The sequence below is a fragment of the Lissotriton vulgaris genome, chromosome 5 (assembly GCF_964263255.1).
Source record: "Lissotriton vulgaris chromosome 5, aLisVul1.2, whole genome shotgun sequence".
In the NCBI taxonomy this organism is placed as follows: domain Eukaryota; kingdom Metazoa; phylum Chordata; class Amphibia; order Caudata; family Salamandridae; genus Lissotriton; species Lissotriton vulgaris.
The window spans coordinates 1,175,360,791-1,175,382,945 of NC_141693.1; the positions used below are offsets into that span (position 1 = coordinate 1,175,360,791).

A 22,155-nucleotide genomic window follows, 5' to 3' on the forward strand; every position below is an offset into this window, starting at 1 on the left:
CTCATGTCTGAGTATACCCTGCCACACCTATAGTGGCCAAAAACGATTTAGAAAAGGGGGTGGTGATGAACAGAGTGTCTGAGTTAAACATACCACTCTTACCCAGTCCAAAGATCAGGGCTTGATCCATCACCGTTATTTATCTCACTGCCCCATCCCAGCTCAGAACCTGGCTATATGCAAATCAGTCTGTCCCTGGCCCAGTGCATCATGGGAACAGGGCAGACTAAACTACCAAGCCAATTCTTCACCAGAAAGGAGACAAGCTACCGGGGACCGGTTTCTGGCATTTCAGCCTTCTTCGGCCCGGCTTGCTTGAATCCTGATGGAGCAGTGAGAAAGGGACTCATGTCTGAGTATACCCTGCCACACCTATAGTGGCCAAAAACGATTTAGAAAAGGGGGTGGTGATGAACAGAGTGCCTGAGTTACACAGACCACTCTTACCCAGTCCAAAGATCAGGGCTTGATCCATCACCGTTATTTATCTCACTGCCCCATCCCAGCTCAGAACCTGGCTATATGCAAATCAGTCTGTCCCTGGCCCAGTGCATCATGGGAACAGGGCAGACTAAACTACCAAGCCAATTCTTCACCAGAAAGGAGACAAGCTACCGGGGACCGGTTTCTGGCATTTCAGCCTTCTTCGGCCCGGCTTGCTTGAATCCTGATGGAGCAGTGAGAAAGGGACTCATGTCTGAGTATACCCTGCCACACCTATAGTGGCCAAAAACGATTTAGAAAAGGGGGTGGTGATGAACAGAGTGTCTGAGTTAAACAGACCACTCTTACCCAGTCCAAAGATCAGGGCTTGATCCATCACCGTTATTTATCTCACTGCCCCATCCCAGCTCAGAACCTGGCTACATGCAAATCAGTCTGTCCCTGGCCCAGTGCATCATGGGAACAGGGCAGACTAAACTACCAAGCCAATTCTTCACCAGAAAGGAGACAAGCTACCGGGGACCGGTTTCTGGCATTTCAGCCTTCTTCGGCTCGGCTTGCTTGAATCCTGATGGAGCAGTGAGAAAGGGACTCATGTCTGAGTATACCCTGCCACACCTATAGTGGCCAAAAACGATTTAGAAAAGGGGGTGGTGATGAACAGAGTGTCTGAGTTAAACAGACCACTCTTACCCAGTCCAAAGATCAGGGCTTGATCCATCACCGTTATTTATCTCACTGCCCCATCCCAGCTCAGAACCTGGCTATATGCAAATCAGTCTGTCCCTGGCCCAGTGCATCATGGGAACAGGGCAGACTAAACTACCAAGCCAATTCTTCACCAGAAAGGAGACAAGCTACCGGGGACCGGTTTCTGGCATTTCAGCCTTCTTCGGCCCGGCTTGCTTGAATCCTGATGGAGCAGTGAGAAAGGGACTCATGTCTGAGTATACCCTGCCACACCTATAGTGGCCAAAAACGATTTAGAAAAGGGGGTGGTGATGAACAGAGTGTCTGAGTTAAACAGACCACTCTTACCCAGTCCAAAGATCAGGGCTTGATCCATCACCGTTATTTATCTCACTGCCCCATCCCAGCTCAGAACCTGGCTATATGCAAATCAGTCTGTCCCTGGCCCAGTGCATCATGGGAACAGGGCAGACTAAACTACCAAGCCAATTCTTCACCAGAAAGGAGACAAGCTACCAGGGACCGGTTTCTGGCATTTCAGCCTTCTTCGGCCCGGCTTGCTTGAATCCTGATGGAGCAGTGAGAAAGGGACTCATGTCTGAGTATACCCTGCCACACCTATAGTGGCCAAAACGATTTAGAAAAGGGGGTGGTGATGAACAGAGTGTCTGAGTTAAACAGACCACTGTTACCCAGTCCAAAGATCAGGGCTTGATCCATCACCGTTATTTATCTCACTCCCCCATCCCAGCTCAGAACCTGGCTATATGCAAATCAGTCTGTCCCTGGCCCAGTGCATCATGGGAACAGGGCAGACTAAACTACCAAGCCAATTCTTCACCAGAAAGGAGACAAGCTACCGGGGACCGGTTTCTGGCATTTCAGCCTTCTTCGGCCCGGCTTGCTTGAATCCTGATGGAGCAGTGAGAAAGGGACTCATGTCTGAGTATACCCTGCCACACCTATTGTGGCCAAACACGATTTAGAAAAGGGGGTGGTGATGAACAGAGTGTCTGAGTTAAACAGACCACTCTTACCCAGTCCAAAGATCAGGGCTTGATCCATCACCGTTATTTATCTCACTGCCCCATCCCAGCTCAGAACCTGGCTATATGCAAATCAGTCTGTCCCTGGCCCAGTGCATCATGGGAACAGGGCAGACTAAACTACCAAGCCAATTCTTCACCAGAAAGGAGACAAGCTTTCGGGGACCGGTTTCTGGCATTTCAGCCTTCTTCGGCCCGGCTTGCTTGAATCCTGATGGAGCAGTGAGAAAGGCACTCATGTCTGAGTATACCCTGCCACACCTATAGTGGCCAAAAACGATTTAGAAAAGGGGGTGGTGATGAACAGAGTGTCTGAGTTAAACAGACCACTCTTACCCAGTCCAAAGATCAGGGCTTGATCCATCACCATTATTTATCTCACTGCCCCATCCCAGCTCAGAACCTGGCTATATGCAAATCAGTCTGTCCCTGGCCCAGTGCATCATGGGAACAGGGCAGACTAAACTACCAAGCCAATTCTTCACCAGAAAGGAGACAAGCTACCGGGGACCGGTTTCTGGCATTTCAACCTTCTTCGGCCCGGCTTGCTTGAATCCTGATGGAGCAGTGAGAAAGGGACTCATGTCTGAGTATACCCTGCCACACCTATAGTGGCCAAAAACGATTTAGAAAAGGGGGTGGTGATGAACAGAGTGTCTGAGTTAAACAGACCACTCTTACCCAGTCCAAAGATCAGGGCTTGATCCATCACCGTTATTTATCTCACTGCCCCATCCCAGCTCAGAACCTGGCTATATGCAAATCAGTCTGTCCCTGGCCCAGTGCATCATGGGAACAGGGCAGACTAAACTACCAAGCCAATTCTTCACCAGAAAGGAGACAAGCTACCGGGGACCGGTTTCTGGCATTTCAGCCTTCTTCGGCCCGGCTTGCTTGAATCCTGATGGAGCAGTGAGAAAGGGGCTCATGTCTGAGTATACCCTGCCACACCCATAGTGGCCAAAAACGATTTAGAAAAGGGGGTGGTGATGAACAGAGTGCCTGAGTTAAACAGACCACTCTTACCCAGTCCAAAGATCAGGGCTTGATCCATCACCGTTATTTATCTCACTGCCCCATCCCAGCTCAGAACCTGGCTATATGCAAATCAGTCTGTCCCTGGCCCAGTGCATCATGGGAACAGGGCAGACTAAACTACCAAGCCAATTCTTCACCAGAAAGGAGACAAGCTACCGGGGACCGGTTTCTGGCATTTCAGCCTTCTTCGGCCCGGCTTGCTTGAATCCTGATGGAGCAGTGAGAAAGGGACTCATGTCTGAGTATACCCTGCCACACCTGTAGTGGCCAAAAACGATTTAGAAAAGGGGGTGGTGATGAACAGAGTGTCTGAGTTAAACAGACCACTCTTACCCAGTCCAAAGATCAGGGCTTGATCCATCACCGTTATTTATCTCACTGCCCCATCCCAGCTCAGAACCTGGCTATATGCAAATCAGTCTGTCCCTGGCCCAGTGCATCATGGGAACAGGGCAGACTAAACTACCAAGCCAATTCTTCACCAGAAAGGAGACAAGCTTTCGGGGACCGGTTTCTGGCATTTCAGCCTTCTTCGGCCCGGCTTGCTTGAATCCTGATGGAGCAGTGAGAAAGGGACTCATGTCTGAGTATACCCTGCCACACCTATAGTGGCCAAAAACGATTTAGAAAAGGGGGTGGTGATGAACAGAGTGTCTGAGTTAAACAGACCACTCTTACCCAGTCCAAAGATCAGGGCTTGATCCATCACCATTATTTATCTCACTGCCCCATCCCAGCTCAGAACCTGGCTATATGCAAATCAGTCTGTCCCTGGCCCAGTGCATCATGGGAACAGGGCAGACTAAACTACCAAGCCAATTCTTCACCAGAAAGGAGACAAGCTACCGGGGACCGGTTTCTGGCATTTCAACCTTCTTCGGCCCGGCTTGCTTGAATCCTGATGGAGCAGTGAGAAAGGGACTCATGTCTGAGTATACCCTGCCACACCTATAGTGGCCAAAAACGATTTAGAAAAGGGGGTGGTGATGAACAGAGTGTCTGAGTTAAACAGACCACTCTTACCCAGTCCAAAGATCAGGGCTTGATCCATCACCGTTATTTATCTCACTGCCCCATCCCAGCTCAGAACCTGGCTATATGCAAATCAGTCTGTCCCTGGCCCAGTGCATCATGGGAACAGGGCAGACTAAACTACCAAGCCAATTCTTCACCAGAAAGGAGACAAGCTACCGGGGACCGGTTTCTGGCATTTCAGCCTTCTTCGGCCCGGCTTGCTTGAATCCTGATGGAGCAGTGAGAAAGGGACTCATGTCTGAGTATACCCTGCCACACCCATAGTGGCCAAAAACGATTTAGAAAAGGGGGTGGTGATGAACAGAGTGCCTGAGTTAAACAGACCACTCTTACCCAGTCCAAAGATCAGGGCTTGATCCATCACCGTTATTTATCTCACTGCCCCATCCCAGCTCAGAACCTGGCTATATGCAAATCAGTCTGTCCCTGGCCCAGTGCATCATGGGAACAGGGCAGACTAAACTACCAAGCCAATTCTTCACCAGAAAGGAGACAAGCTACCGGGGACCGGTTTCTGGCATTTCAGCCTTCTTCGGCCCGGCTTGCTTTAATCCTGATGGAGCAGTGAGAAAGGGACTCATGTCTGAGTATACCCTGCCACACCTGTAGTGGCCAAAAACGATTTAGAAAAGGGGGTGGTGATGAACAGAGTGTCTGAGTTAAACAGACCACTCTTACCCAGTCCAAAGATCAGGGCTTGATCCATCACCGTTATTTATCTCACTGCCCCATCCCAGCTCAGAACCTGGCTATATGCAAATCAGTCTGTCCCTGGCCCAGTGCATCATGGGAACAGGGCAGACTAAACTACCAAGCCAATTCTTCACCAGAAAGGAGACAAGCTACCGGGGACCGGTTTCTGGCATTTCAGCCTTCTTCGGCCCGGCTTGCTTGAATCCTGATGGAGCAGTGAGAAAGGGACTCATGTCTGAGTATACCCTGCCACACCTATAGTGGCCAAAAACGATTTAGAAAAGGGGGTGGTGATGAACAGAGTGTCTGAGTTAAACAGACCACTCTTACCCAGTCCAAAGATCAGGGCTTGATCCATCACCGTTATTTATCTCACTGCCCCATCCCAGCTCAGAACCTGGCTATATGCAAATCAGTCTGTCCCTGGCCCAGTGCATCATGGGAACAGGGCAGACTAAACTACCAAGCCAATTCTTCACCAGAAAGGAGACAAGCTACCGGGGACCGGTTTCTGGCATTTCAGCCTTCTTCAGCCCAGCTTGCTTGAATCCTGATGGAGCAGTGAGAAAGGGACTCATGTCTGAGTATACCCTGCCACACCTATAGTGGCCAAAAACGATTTAGAAAAGGGGGTGGTGATGAACAGAGTGTCTGAGTTAAACAGACCACTGTTACCCAGTCCAAAGATCAGGGCTTGATCCATCACCGTTATTTATCTCACTCCCCCATCCCAGCTCAGAACCTGGCTATATGCAAATCAGTCTGTCCCTGGCCCAGTGCATCATGGGAACAGGGCAGACTAAACTACCAAGCCAATTCTTCACCAGAAAGGAGACAAGCTACCGGGGACCGGTTTCTGGCATTTCAGCCTTCTTCGGCCCGGCTTGCTTGAATCCTGATGGAGCAGTGAGAAAGGGACTCATGTCTGAGTATACCCTGCCACACCTATAGTGGCCAAAAACGATTTAGAAAAGGGGGTGGTGATGAACAGAGTGCCTGAGTTAAACAGACCACTCTTACCCAGTCCAAAGATCAGGGCTTGATCCATCACCGTTATTTATCTCACTGCCCCATCCCAGCTCAGAACCTGGCTATATGCAAATCAGTCTGTCCCTGGCCCAGTGCATCATGGGAACAGGGCAGACTAAACTACCAAGCCAATTCTTCACCAGAAAGGAGACAAGCTACCGGGGACCGGTTTCTGGCATTTCAGCCTTCTTCGGCCCGGCTTGCTTGAATCCTGATGGAGCAGTGAGAAAGGGACTCATGTCTGAGTATACCCTGCCACACCTATAGTGGCCAAAAACGATTTAGAAAAGGGGGTGGTGATGAACAGAGTGTCTGAGTTAAACAGACCACTCTTACCCAGTCCAAAGATCAGGGCTTGATCCATCACCGTTATTTATCTCACTGCCCCATCCCAGCTCAGAACCTGGCTACATGCAAATCAGTCTGTCCCTGGCCCAGTGCATCATGGGAACAGGGCAGACTAAACTACCAAGCCAATTCTTCACCAGAAAGGAGACAAGCTACCGGGGACCGGTTTCTGGCATTTCAGCCTTCTTCGGCCCGGCTTGCTTGAATCCTGATGGAGCAGTGAGAAAGGGACTCATGTCTGAGTATACCCTGCCACACCTATAGTGGCCAAAAACGATTTAGAAAAGGGGGTGGTGATGAACAGAGTGTCTGAGTTAAACAGACCACTCTTACCCAGTCCAAAGATCAGGGCTTGATCCATCACCGTTATTTATCTCACTGCCCCATCCCAGCTCAGAACCTGGCTATATGCAAATCAGTCTGTCCCTGGCCCAGTGCATCATGGGAACAGGGCAGACTAAACTACCAAGCCAATTCTTCACCAGAAAGGAGACAAGCTACCGGGGACCGGTTTCTGGCATTTCAGCCTTCTTCGGCCCGGCTTGCTTGAATCCTGATGGAGCAGTGAGAAAGGGACTCATGTCTGAGTATACCCTGCCACACCTATAGTGGCCAAAAACGATTTAGAAAAGGGGGTGGTGATGAACAGAGTGTCTGAGTTAAACAGACCACTCTTACCCAGTCCAAAGATCAGGGCTTGATCCATCACCGTTATTTATCTCACTGCCCCATCCCAGCTCAGAACCTGGCTATATGCAAATCAGTCTGTCCCTGGCCCTGTGCATCATGGGAACAGGGCAGACTAAACTACCAAGCCAATTCTTCACCAGAAAGGAGACAAGCTACCGGGGACCGGTTTCTGGCATTTCAGCCTTCTTCGGCCCGGCTTGCTTGAATCCTGATGGAGCAGTGAGAAAGGGACTCATGTCTGAGTATACCCTGCCACACCTAAGCGTGGAAGGGTATTCTCAGATGTGAGACCCTTGCTCATTGCACCATCAGGATTCAAGCAAACCGGGCCGAAGACGGCTGTAATGCCAGAAACCGGTCCCCGGGAGCTTGTTTCCTTCCCAGTGTAAGAATTGGCTTTTGTAGTTTGGTTTGCCCTGTTCCCATCATGCACTGGGACAGGAACAGACTAATTTGCATACAGCCAGGTTCTGAAACTGGGATGGTGCAGTGAGCTAAAAAACGGTGTTGGATCTAGCCCTGATCTCTTGACTGGGTGAGAGCTTTCTGCTTAATTCAGAGACTCTGTCCCTCACCACCCCTTGTTGTAAATATTTTTGTCCACCCTAAGCGTGGAAGGGTATTCTCAGATGTGAGGCCCTTGCTCATTGCACCATCAGGATTCAAGCAAACCGGGCCGAAGACAGCTGTAATGCCAGAAACCGGTCCCCGGGAGCTTGTTTCCTTCCCAGTGTAAGAATTGGCTTTTGTAGTTTGGTTTGCCCTGTTCCCATCATGCACTGGGACAGGAACAGACTAATTTGCATACAGCCAGGTTCTGAAACTGGGATGGTGCAGTGAGCTAAAAAACGGTGTTGGATCTAGCCCTGATCTCTTGACTGGGTGAGAGCTTTCTGCTTAATTCAGAGACTCTGTCCCTCACCACCCCTTGTTGTAAATATTTTTGTCCACCCTAAGCGTGGAAGGGTATTCTCAGATGTGAGACCCTTGCTCATTGCACCATCAGGATTCAAGCAAACCGGGCCGAAGACGGCTGTAATGCCAGAAACCGGTCCCCGGGAGCTTGTTTCCTTCCCAGTGTAAGAATTGGCTTTTGTTGTTTGGTTTGCCCTGTTCCCATCATGCACTGGGACAGGAACAGACTAATTTGCATTCAGCCAGGTTCTGAAACTGGGATGGTGCAGTGAGCTAAAAAGCGGTGTTGGATCTAGCCCTGATCTCTTGACTGGGTGAGAGCTTTCTGCTTAATTCAGAGACTCTGTCCCTCACCACCCCTTGTTGTAAATATTTTTGTCCACCCTAAGCGTGGAAGGGTATTCTCAGATGTGAGACCCTTGCTCATTGCACCATCAGGATTCAAGCAAACCGGGCCGAAGACGGCTGTAATGCCAGAAACCGGTCCCCGGGAGCTTGTTTCCTTCCCAGTGTAAGAATTGGCTTTTGTAGTTTGGTTTGCCCTGTTCCCATCATGCACTGGGACAGGAACAGACTAATTTGCATACAGCCAGGTTCTGAAACTGGGATGGTGCAGTGAGCTAAAAAACGGTGTTGGATCTAGCCCTGATCTCTTGACTGGGTGAGAGCTTTCTGCTTAATTCAGAGACTCTGTCCCTCACCACCCCTTGTTGTAAATATTTTTGTCCACCCTAAGCGTGGAAGGGTATTCTCAGATGTGAGACCCTTGCTCATTGCACCATCAGGATTCAAGCAAACCGGGCCGAAGACGGCTGTAATGCCAGAAACCGGTCCCCGGGAGCTTGTTTCCTTCCCAGTGTAAGAATTGGCTTTTGTAGTTTGGTTTGCCCTGTTCCCATCATGCACTGGGACAGGAACAGACTAATTTGCATACAGCCAGGTTCTGAAACTGGGATGGTGCAGTGAGCTAAAAAACGGTGTTGGATCTAGCCCTAATCTCTTGACTGGGTGAGAGCTTTCTGCTTAATTCAGAGACTCTGTCCCTCACCACCCCTTGTTGTAAATATAGTATGCTATGATGGCGGTGGGGACGGTTAAGGCAGTGACATGCCTGTACTCAAGAATGCTCTGTGAAAATCTGTTGCCCCTCACGGCGCTGAAGGCCAAATGGGAAACTGATTTGGGAAAGGATATTCCTGACACTGCCTGGGCCCGGCTTGTGTGCCGAGCCCATAATAGTACGAGGAACGCGAGATTCCAGCTCATCCATTACTACGTGCTGCACAGGGCCTACATGACCCCGGGCAGAATTAAGAAATATTTTGGGGTGGCGGAGTCGGCGTGCCCTCGCTGTACAACGGACGGGGCGGAGCTGGAACATATGCTATGGTCTTGCCCGACCCTCCGGGAATACTGGCAGGCCATTGGAGAGACCCTGAAAGAAGTGACGGAAAGAGCCATTGACTTCGACTTGGCGGTCTGCCTTCTCCATTGGTTCCCTCACACGCCCAAAAACAAAACCTCCAGTAAGTTCGTGGATATGGGACTGATGATAGCCAAAAGGGAGATAACCAGACAGTGGAAGGCGAAAACAGGCCCAACGCACAGGAGATGGTACAACTAATTCCTCAAATGGGCAGCTTGTGACAGCAAACACAGGTACCAGCTAGCGCGTAGAAACCCTGACCCTAGAGCGTTAGAGTTGGCGACAGCCTGGGAGGCGTTAGTACAGGCCCTTAGGGATAACATGCTTACGGAAGAAGAGGAGTCCCTCAGCGCAGACGGGAATAGCACCCAAGAATTACCAAGCGTAGCACAAACTTAGACATTGGCAGGTTTCAAGTCACACCCTAAGATATTATAACACGAGACCCTATGAGCGGACGGTGGAGGGGGGAGGGACGGGGGGGGGCATGGCGTTATTCAGGGACGGGGTAAAGGGGGGGTATATAGTTCAGTTAAGTTAGGACAGGAAAGTAGACATGCACACTTTAATGCGAAAACAAATGATCCTAAATGTCGCAAACAGACAAAACTCAGATTGACCATTTGCTGCCGCCCGACCTCCGGGTTGTGGGCCCATTGGCTGAGTTTATCATGACAAAGAATGATTGATGATAATAAGTCACAGAAATATTATGACTATATGTATCCTGGTCTGAGCGCTGTATGTCTACAATAAAAAATTACTTTAAAAAAAAAATGGATGTCTGTGTTGTTAATACAGTGCATCCATGGTAGCTCAAGGGTTTCTGCCGCAGTAAAACGGACGCATCACTGCTTTAGCACTGCAATGCGTCAGTTCTTGTATAATAAGGCCCCCAGAATTGTGGAATTGTGATGAAAAGGGCAGATACTGTTGGAAAGTAAAATTCTGAGGTTTTCATTAGATAAGGATGGTAAATAGACGTGGGTCAAGTAACTTAAGGCCAGTAGTGCATTTTTAATTTGTTTTAAATGCATTGGCTACACAGGTATAACATGTAGTCCCTTTTCTGACCAGTAGTGCTTAAATTACTCTTAACACTTTAAAACCTGCCAGCACCTCTGAACTATTCTCTGCAGCAGGAAATCAATTATGTACCCTTTAAAAGGATTACAAGTATGAACAGTATAAATATAAGGGATAAAAACTGATAAAAAATGTAATGTACAGCAGAACCTTTATTGTGGATTGGCAACGGATGACTTAGTATTTTTCGTTTAGGACAACCCATATAAACATTTAATTAACACATGTGTGGCACATCATCTCTTGCCTTTAATATAAGACAAGCTCACAAATTAATTATGATCTATTTTACACCAAAATACCATCTGTGTTGGGTTCTGGGACATCGTGATCCTTGAGAGGCCTGTATTTGCAGGATACATCTTCTTTTCTGACCAGAACAAGACACATCGAAAGGGGCATCAACTATTTATAACTTAGGAAGCCACCGGGGCAACTCTCTTCTTGAGGACAATCCCACCCCCCTTTCCCTGGAAATGTGGGGTTTTACCTCCCCCCCCCCAAAAAAAAAGTATTCTGTCGTAAATAGTTGGTTATAAGGGCTTTCAGTCGGTTATGATGACGTTTCTGTTTGATTTTACCTGGGATTTTTACATGTTCACACTAATAAAAACACATACAAACACACTCGCTCTCATCTCTGTTTTGAAGACCTTAAAATGTTGTATTTTAAATGCCCCTAACAATCCACCCTCCCCTCTCTTTCCACTGCCCCTGAAGCCCCCCTTATGCCCTGCTTCTTGTGTAATGTGTTTTAACAAGATATCCCAGAATGACTGTTGCGAAATCCGAAGCTCACCAAGCTACTCCCCTGGCAGTATATAGTCACTAGACTCAACAGTGGTCCCTAAGGCTTGCACTCTTCTGCTCCATCGCATCTGACTACCTGACCTGCATGAAAGCCATTATCATGGTTCCGATAACATTTATTTTTGTTGTTGATCCCTTACAGATGCCTTTGTGGGAGGACTGATCGGCCTGCTCTTTGCCTACATTTGCTATCGCCAGCATTATCCTGCACTAACGTACAAGTCCTGCCACCAACCCTATGTCTGCCTCCGCGCCCAGCCGACCCCACACAAGGAAGAGCATCCCCCAGTGGAAAATGCCACAGGCCTCCCCTTGGAGGGTGTAACGGAAGGGCCCGTATGACCAGCATAGACACTAGTGAACTCATTCATGCCCGCCTCCCAGAGGGCACCTTCATACATTCCTCACCTTCCATGTGTATTTTTCAAAGATCCAGCAGGAAACCTTGAATACAACGTTCCTGCAGTTTTCAGCCATGGATGCTCTCCATCTCCTTTATATGTATTTTTGGTCTAAAAGTTTTAAAAGAAAAAAATAAGGAAAACTTGAAAAAATGAAGGAAAGCAACAGCCTCAACCTGGCTTTTATACTCCAGAAAGCATTATGTGTTCCGATGACTGGCTTCAGTCTTGTGCTGCTCGAACTGTTGTTTGTGTAATTTTGTCTTCTTAACAATGATGTGTCCATGAAGGAGATGTTTTCACTTTTTCACTGTTTTTGACAAAAATAAAGGTGCTCATGGTGAATAGAAACTTTGTCTTATTCATATATTGCTATTCTGGCCAGGATGGGTTATAACAATTTCCTTCCCCACAGGGCCACAGAACCGTTGGATCCTAACAGGTGCTCGTATATAGCCATTTTTCCGTCTCAGGCATATTTATGTAAGTCCTGATGATGATCTCCATATTGTAAAGTGGGATCGAAACATCATCGAGAAATAGTACCATGACTACTGAGAATGTCTCTTTTAAATTCCACTAGCACTGGTACTTTAAACTGATATGTGACATAAACTGTTTATTATTTCTACAGCCACTAGGAAATGTCAGAGCTTTGAAAGTTCTAACTCTTGTTTTTCCTGTTGCTTCCCACTTTTATTTTTACTGTGGGCGTTTTATGATTTAATAAATACTTGCATGTATCTATTTGGATTTCCTGACATAGAACTCATTTCTCTTCTATGGCATATGCTTGGTGATATTCCACAGTAGGGACCTCCTCTTCCTTTACAAGGTACTGTCCTCTAAGGCTGTCGAAGTAGACCGCAAAATGAATTTCGAGGTTCATTAAAGCAAAATGTGGGGAAATATCTTCCACATGAATAACTACAATGATTATAACTCATTGAAACATAGCAAGTCTGATTATTGAAGTCTGCAAGTGTGATGACGAATGTTGATTCGGATAGTGGGCTGAACTGGTTTTTAGATTCATGAGTTGTCAAAGTGCACAGAGGCAGAAACAATCATGTAATTAATTGTTTATTTTTCGTTTTTTTGTAAAGAGCTGCATTTCACTGATGGCATTTGCAGAGCGTTTAGGGAGAAGATTCCAGGAGGAAGATGAAGAGTAACACCACCGGAGTAAAAGTCATTCAATGGATCAGTTGAGACCTAAGAGAGGAGTCTTCCTCCTTTTAAACATATAAAAGAGGTCAAAGACTTGAAATTTGCAGAAGATAAAGTCATAATTCCTCTTTGACGACTCATCACTAGCCGGTATTAGAACATTGGAATGCTGGGAGCTCCTTTGAAAACAATAGAGTTCTCCTGGCTTCTAATGGCTGGTAGAAGCACAAAGTTCCAACATTCCAATGCTGTCGTTCACATCTGTTGCTGTTAACAAAGGCCTCACGGGGTGGGGAGGATTTGAACCCCCTCAGGCTCCGTGAGGCCTTTGTTAGAAAATTCTACCCTCTAATGGTGGAATGTTCTAATATCCTTATAGCCCTCCGTAGCTGGGCTATACCGGCATTAAAGTCCTGCTCACTCTTTAACGCTGGAGCAGGCAATTAATGGCCGGTATAGCTCACTATGGCAGGCTACAAGGTTATATGTGGCAACTATATAGTACTGAGTGGCCATACAACTAAACAAAACTTTGCCAGGCAGCAGGGCAGCCCTAAATCGGACTGACCGGGACAGAGCCCTGGGCAGAAATTAAATGTGGTCTTTTGTTTGGGGGGGGGGGGGGGGTCATTGGGGTTTGATGGCCGGAGGTGTGAGGAAGATGGGAAGAGGGCAGAGGGTTGATGGGGTGCTACAAGTACACTGAGGTACATTAAGGGCTGATTACAAAGTCTGTAAAGGGACTTGATTGATACCAAGTGGAATGGACAAGCTACTGTTTGCATAACAGTCAGCTTCTTGCTGCACCCCTCTGAATATTGGTGCCCTGGGCCTGGGCCTAGCTCGCCCATACCCAAGACTGGCCCTGCCAGGCAGCTTCCGTAGTAAGATGTAAAGTTTATATACTCAAATGCCTATGCCAATGTAACAGTGAAAACCTAAACCGGAAGTGAGTATCTCTAAGCTGGTTAGCCGTCTAGACTAACTTTCCAACCCCCACTGCCCAGTATTGTTGGACAGCTGGCGTTATAGTCTCTTTATAAGCAGCATATTTTTTTTAAAGGACCCTCACATTACAAATAGGTCCATTTAGCCCAATATATTCATTTTCTATGGACCTTCAAAATGCTTAATTGGCAATTAATTTCATGCTGCTATCTTTGGAATGAAGGATGCATATTGGAGATGTGTGGCTCACTGGTTAGAGGAGGTAGACCCTGATGCAAAGGTCAGACCCGGGACCAGGGTTCAATTCCCGACGCGGCAGGGTCTTGAGCTCAAAATATCAACGGACTTGATAATTCTCGCCTCGGTGCCGAATCATGGGTTCACACTCTGCAACTCTGGGCAATAGCTTGCTTAATCTCCACTATGGCCCCACCACAATGGGATGCCTGGTCTTCACCTTGGGGATGCCCAGTAGGGGCTATCTCGCAGGGAAAGCTAGGACGGGTTCCCAAAGCAAGCGCTAAGAGACCTGTCGGTGATTTGGCGCTATATAAATCGAAATTAACATAACATAACATATAATGGGAGAGGTGTGGCGCCGCGGCCAGGGTGACTGACGCTGGAATCTGGGGATCACGGTTCGATCCTCAGCGGCAGATTAGCCCAACACCATATGACTCTGGGCAATAGCTTTCTTAATCTTCCTGATGGCCACCAGTGCCTGGAGACCCTTACGGGTGATTGTTCGCGCTTTACAAATGTGGATATTATTATTATATGTAGTAGCGGCAGTCTTTCAAACCACTAGACAAAAATTCCAATTTCAGATTAAAAAGAGCATTTTACACTTTTTGTGAAAATGTTGCGAATTCCAGTGTATGAAATTTATCAATTATTCTGTTTTATCCACACTATCATTTTCTTTAATCACCCAATAAGATGAAAGTTCAGAGCAAAATTACGAAAATGTACTGTCCTTCCCCATAAGGTAGAGGGCCTAACCAATGTCAAACAATGGTTATATGTGTTTTTGTGCTCAATACCCTAGTCATTTTTGCCTCTTTGCTTTCCAGTTGGGTTATGTGATTTGTAGATAATGATATTGTACTATAACCTGACTGCCGGTGATCCAGCGCTTCTCTCAAACAAACCTCCAAATCATCACGGAATACTCAGGAGTTTTCAAACTCTACTCGTCGGTGGGGCCCATAGCACCGCGAGTCACTCATTCGCACAAAACACACTGCTCCTAAGATCAGTGAAACCTAGAGGACGAGCTGCTGGACAGCGGAGTACCCTAATTAACCTACAAATTTAAATTATATACATTATATACATATGCATTCTGTGGACATCACCATGGTATTTTAAATTCATAAGAACAACCTTAAGGCACCCCACTATTTTGGTCAATGGATCAGAAAGTGAGGTTAATTGATGGATAACAAGACCCGCTTAGTTTCCATTTAGTTAACATTTATTTTTCCTCTCAATTTCTCTGACATGACCTTTTAATCTAAGTTTAATTTTATTCAGAAAATCTATTAAAACATTTCTATAATTATTCAGACAAGAGTGAAAGTATAAATTCAGTTACCTTACTTTTATTAGCGAAATGGTTCAGAAATTAAAAGATTCAAAGACATATTACCCGTCTTCTGGACGTGATGGAAAACAGAATTAAAATGACACAAGTTCCCAAAACCAGCCTCTCTATCTTCCTCGATGTCTACCTCCCATCAGGACTCGAATTCCATCAAAAGTTAAAGCCCATAAAAATTTCAGTCTTGAGCACCCAAAAATCAGTCAGTCCGACAGCATGTCGTGGTGCAAAAATTTGAAGCAAAGAGGAATTTTTTCTCTCTTCCAAACAGCCTCTTTTATACCCTTTTCACTAACTATCTAACTAAAATTTGAAACTTTAGGGTCCATACTCATTCCTCATTGGTCCATTTGAGGGGTGGTGAAGATCACCTCATCTCCTCATTGTCCGCAATTTATCTAAGTCACTGTCATAATTCTCATGTGGTCCTAATTGTTCATGTTTGCAACATTTTCATTTTGTTATTCCACGTAGATACTTTACAGAACTTTCTCAGGCTCCCAACTCGAGCATCTCATCTGGAACCATTCCGCAATTACAGGCCATGCTGACCTTGACATCAGTAGCTTAGGCACAGGCTGATTGTACATCTTTCGAGCATTGTTACGCATGCGTAGAATGACACCCTCTTGGAGTCCCACAAAACCGCCATTTTTATTAGGTCGCATGGGCCGTAACTGGAACTATTATAAAAACAAACACAAATTTATGTTAGATTTAGAAGAAAAACCCTTCTGTTTACCTCCCCCCTGTCTAAGTTTACCCTGTTAGTCATTACCTAGCTTTAAGACACGGAAATGCATTTATACTTACTAATTTCTTTCGACTTTGCCACAATATACTCCTAATAAGCGTGTTTGCCTAGCTTTATTTACTACAAAGCATTATTGCACTATGCTAGTTTGACAACTTCACTTGATTAATGTATTACGATTTACAACACAAGCAATTTAGTATCCCATGTGTACTTTTTCTGTGTGTGCTTTTTCTTTTGTTGATTAGTATCACAATCCACACGATTAACATATATTAAAGTTATGGGAAACCTGATTTAACGAGGGGTACACAAACATTTTTGTCACTTCCTCGTTCCATCACCGTAAACTGTATTCAAACATTTAAACCTAATACTCTACTCAAGTTATTCCAGCCACAATCGAATCATTAGCACCTGTATGAAATGAGCTGTACATTTTGGCCCAAGTCATGGATACTGTCTATTTCTTTTTAGATTATCTTCATTAGGTTTTGTAAAACACTATCTAACCTATCCACAGATATCGAAACTCCACAGGCCCAAGCAAATCTGAACTGCCTAATTTAATATTATGTTACTCTTCTTCCTGAATGAAAGTATGGAATTTGATTTATATAATGTTACAGAGAGCGTGTTACATTGCTGGCCTTCTTTTACTGAGAAGAGCTGTTTCCCAGCTTTTACTCTGTTGACCATAGTCCTGTCTAAAACAAGCATTGGCATAGGCAATAGGTCTTGCCTTGTTCACCTCTTGGCTTTGCCAATGTTTTTTGCTGATTCTGTGCTGCAGCCGCAAAAAAAAGCACACAGATGCGACCCCTACTGGTGCTATCACGCATGTGTAAGGCAGTGGTATCACTTGTGTGCTGCTTAAAAAAAAATATTTAGTGGTCTAACATACCCAACACCACTTAGACTACGAAATAAAGAGAAACTTTTTTAGCACTAGAGTACTTTTTTAAATGCGGGCAAGGGAGCAACGGAAACATGTGGGAGCACGTTTTGGACTGTAGAACAGCCCAGCAGTGTATGGCAGCTGCCTAGTCCTCTAAATAAAAATAATGAAAATTAAAGCATTTAATGTACCACAAGGAGTGGTGGAGTAACCGGGGTGGCAGGTGAAAGGGAAGCAGCATGGAGAGGGAGAGCATTTGAAGGGCAGGGAAGCAGCACACGAGAAAGAGCAGTAAACACATGCACTTAGGAAGTGCTTCATGAAAAGAAAAAAGTTGTTCCTATAATATGAGCAGTGGTAGGATGCAATGCAAGAGAATGCTTCAGTGGGGTGGGGAACTCCTTCTATGCCCGTGTGTATGCCGAGGGTCAGGAACCTGTAACCAGCCGTAGCGATAAACTTTCCCAGAGCAACAGCACATCCCGCGGACCCGCCCGCCAGTCTCCCGCTGCTCCTCCGCTCTTTTTCCAACTGGAGCGGGAGCCGCCGAGAGGAGACCGGCGAGGGGCAGGACCACAAATCCCAGCAGCCCTACTGGGCGTCGTCATCATATCTCTGAGCGCCAGGAGGCGCATATAAACGACGCTACCACCATTGGGAGTGGGAACTCCTTCAATGCCCGTGTGTATGCCGAGGGTCACGAACCTGTAACCAGCCGTAGCGATAAACTTTCCCAGAGCAACAGCACATCCCGCGGTCCCGCCCGTCAGTCTCCCGCTGCTCCTCCGCTCTTTTTCCAACTGGAGCGGGAGCCGCTGAGAGGAGACCGGCGAGGGGCAGGACCACAAAACCCAGCAGCCCTACTGGGGTCCGCGTCGTCATCGTCATCTCTGAGCGCCAGGAGGCGCATATAAAGGACGCTACCACCATTGGGAGTGGGAACTCCTTCTATGCCCGTGTGTATGCCGAGGGTCACAAACCTGTAACCAGCCGTAGCGATAAACTTTCCCAGAGCAACAGCACATCCCGCGGACCCGCCCGCCAGTCTCCCGCTGCTCCTCTGCTCTTTTTCCAACTGGAGCGGGAGTCGCCGAGAGGAGACCGGCGAGGGGCAGGACCACAAATCCCAGCAGCCCTACTGGGGTCCGCGTCATCATCGTCATCTCTGAGCGCCAGGAGGCGCATATAAACGACGCTACCACCGTCTCGCTGGACGCCGGGCAAAGGGAGGGCCCTCTACGGCCCTCCAAGGCCAGACAAGGCTGGGCTGGGCCATATTATTAACATCCGTCGGCCTGCTTCGATCTGTCACATCTAAGGTACTCTCTGGGCCAATACAAAGTGCAGTCTGAGACAGAACTGATTTTGTCCACAGCATTCCACTACTATTGCTACAAACCTATCAGTCATCACCAGGCTTATATTGTAAAGGGGGGTGCCCCGTGCTTTCTGGCGATTGATTGCCCTCTAAATCATGAGGAGGGGGTCCAAAACAAACAGAATGCCCACGTTAAGATACAATACTAGACAGAAAGTCGATTCATCACTGTCGCAGCCCTTACCAACTTTAACAGCGATAGATAAAATGCTGCAACAGACCATTGGGGTCGTGGCAACAGCCATTGAAAACACCGAAAGGCGACTCTCGATAGTACCCACAGTAGCTATTCATGACACAGAGGAGGGCCCGGTGATAACTTTAATAGACGACCCGGACATAAACTTTTTGTTAACATCCTCTTACGTAGAGCTCCCTTGTGCACAGCCAACTACAAACACGCCCAAAAACACAGCTAGAGACACAGATCCTGTAAACCTAGAGCAGACACCCCGGGCTACTCTACAAACTAGAAATCCAGGCAAACCTGCCCAAAAGTCTAGGAAGAACAGTGCTGGCAAGCAGAATAGCAAAAAGGGGGGGAAAGAAAATTCAAAGCCCAATAACAATCTGACAACCCCAATGGCTAACACCGCGTCTGGCATTCCCTGTTGGGTAGCCAACATGGTGTCAGACCTCAAGGCAGAACTGGAAGAGACCATCTGTGCACAGCTTAAGCCCCTAATGGCCAAATTGGACTGATTAACATCTGTAATAAACAACAGAGTGATAGGACCAACCAGACAGGCGTCACACGCATCATCACTAGCTTCAGGCAATCAAAATAATGCTGGATCAGGGGTTGAAAAGTCCATAAATAAGGGAAAGACAGCACCTGATACAACCCCGGCAAACTAAAAAATAGCGCAGCCTCACAAAATAAAACGCCGGCGAAAACTTATACCCGCCCACCATCTAGTATAAAGAGCACAGCCCCGCAGGCAAATAACAATCCAGAAAAAAGCTCCCCACCATTAGACAAGGACAGTGAAAGCAACGCCAAAATAGGGAACCCCACCCAAGCAAAAACTACCTCCCCAACAGCCGCAGCAAGAGTGAAAACAGGAGTGCGGTTCCACTCCATTAACCTACCACCGGAAGCACTACCCTATGTAGTTGTGCTAACAGGAGTACCACCCCTAAAGGAAGGCAAAAGAGAACATGAAGGGGAGCTGAGGAATAAATGCGTACAATGGCTACGATCCAACAAGCCATTACCCTTACACATGTCTGGGGAAATATTGTCTGTTAGAAGGGGGCAATGGATAGGAAACGGCGCTAACTCTGTTGCGGGGGATGTCATCGCAATTAATTTCAGGGACACCTCTGTAGTAACCCACATATGCAACTCTCCCCCGTTGGGTCTGCAAACAAATATATATCCCTTACCTCTATCCTATTTCTACCCCCTGCCTCCGAAACATGGACTAACACAATTAAACTGGGTCCGAGTGAATAGGGCCCCACATCCCCTGCAGTTCCATAGAGCAGACAATTGGCAGACCCCCTGGCAGTCATTCCCCCTCTATGACCCAGTAGTTGCAATGCACGCACATTGGAACAGGTTTTACGCCTTGGACAATGTCGACTGACTCCAACAGAATAGGGAGTGCAAACTTCATCCATCTGAGGGCAGCTCAATGAAAAGAACGCGACAAACAGGATACTTGCCATCTACTGCCCCAGTAGAGTCAGGCAGTGCCTCGATGGTACCCACCCATGAACCTCTAGCAGTGGACACGAATGACATCCCAAGGCCTGGACAGGAAATCGCGTCAAGGGGAGGATCTTTACTAGATAAAATGGATACCCCAGTGGCATCGGGGGAGGTATCAGTCAACTGCCTTATGGCTGCTGGCGCAAACAAGGTGGAGTCTGAGTCTGGCATAAGAGTTTTATCATGGAACATTGCAGGGGTAGCAGCCAAATATAACGTGAAGGAGTGGAGAGAGTTTATAACCAGTTTCCACATTTTTTGTCTTCAGGAGACCTGGGCTGTTGAACCCAGTCAATTCTCACTGGAAGGGTTTAAAAGTTTTGGGGTCCCCGCAGTAAGGGCGCCATCCGGAAGAGCTATTGGTGGACTAATCACATATGTAGACCTTCGCATCCAGGGGCACTGGTCAAACCCAAGCCGAGACTCTATAAGCATGCAAGCGATTGGCTTCTCTCATAAGGGTCTAAAAATTATACTGATAAACTGGTACAACTCAGTGGGTACACGCGGTAGAAACAACACTGTGAAAGAATTGGACGACTATTTTAAAAATATGCCCTCAATTAATCATGCCACGGGATCATCATACACCATTTTAGCTGGGGACTTTAACTGCCATCTTTGTGAAAATCTAAGACCAATAAATAAGGACTGGTCACGGTGCACGGAGGAAAAGGGGCCCCATTTTGCCCATACCATAGAAGGCAAGGAGATGGAGAATCTTACAAAGAGGCACAAGCTATTGTCTGTAATGGATCTAATAAAGATAGATAACACGAGGGAACCTAATCCCACGTATAAAGGAAGGGGTTGCCACTCTTACATAGATTTTATCATGGTGTCTCCAACACTCAGAAAATGGATTACAAACTTTGACATTATATTTAGCCCCTTCAGTGATCACAACCCGCTGACACTGGATCTTAAATGTATGAACCTCAGAACAGCAGAGGATGTACCCGTGGCCACAGAACAGGTGACAGCACAAGGGAGACGGCTGAAATGGGCCAAGATAAATGGAGAAACGTTTTATCTTAACCTTGTCACGAAGGGTCAAAAACAATTACAAATATGCCTGGACGAAAACATGGGTGGTCTAACCGTGGTTAGGGCTTTTGAGGAAATTGCCCAACTTGTAGACACCTTGCTGAAATCCTCCCCCCGAACAGGATCCAAACAGCCCCCAACCCCACGTTGGTTTGATCACGACTGCACCAAGGCACTGAAAGATCTCAAAAAAAGCCTCACTGACTGTTAGACCTGACATCATTGGCTCGAGTCTCTCCTCCATTTTTTCTGTTTGCCTCCACTGTTTTACGATGTTTTGCTGGATAATGCTTTGGGCGCTGTGCCACTGCTGATCAGTGCCACAGCGCAAGTGCTCCCTATGTTAAATTGATGTATCAATTGTATTCCATGTTTGGCTTACTTGGTTTACTGTCAGTCCCTAGTCTAGTGCACCAGGAGTGCCGGGGCTTGTAAATCCAAATGCTGCTCGTGGGCTTGCAGCACGTGTTGTGCCACCCACAAGAGCGGCCTCGTAAAAGAATGTCTACGGGTCGGTCATTGCGAGACCTACGTGCAGTCTGGTACTGTCACGCGGGCTGCGCAAATATACCTACTTGCCAGTCCCTCCAACCTTCCCTTAACTTCATGTTAGTCACCCCTATGGTAGGCCCACGGGCAGGGTGCGTTGTAAGTATAAGGTGGGACACGCCTGACCAAGTTGGCATGTCCTAATAGTGAACTACAGCCATCTTCGTTCTTCACTATTGCGAGGTAACCTGCTCTCCGTTAGTTAGAATGGGCCGCCGGGATTATTAATGCTATGATCCTAGCTGGCTCGGGGAGCATGGTGCAATGTCGAGTTTGGTATCCCTGAACTCGGGGTTTAATTACGCATCCGTTGGTGTGGATGGTTTTTGGACTCTGGGTTTGAAAATAGCACTTTTAGAAAGTGTCTATTTTCTTGTCTAACCATTTCTGGTTTCTGCTGGTCTTGCGTGTGTGTGACAGGAGCTGGGTGGCTCCAGAGG

At 47.1% G+C, this 22,155-nt stretch overlaps 1 protein-coding gene across 1 annotated transcript in view; it reads left to right on the top strand.

Annotated features, from left to right (window-relative positions):
- PLPP4 (phospholipid phosphatase 4) overlaps positions 1-11,996 on the top strand; it is a 918,420-nt gene extending 906,424 nt beyond the window's left edge. The window contains exon 7 of the mRNA XM_086920298.1: positions 11,393-11,996. Within this exon, the coding sequence (XP_086776424.1) occupies positions 11,393-11,592 (200 nt within the window). The 3' untranslated portion in view covers positions 11,593-11,996. The remainder of the gene's footprint in view (positions 1-11,392) is intronic.
- The last annotated feature ends 10,159 nt before the right edge of the window (positions 11,997-22,155 follow it).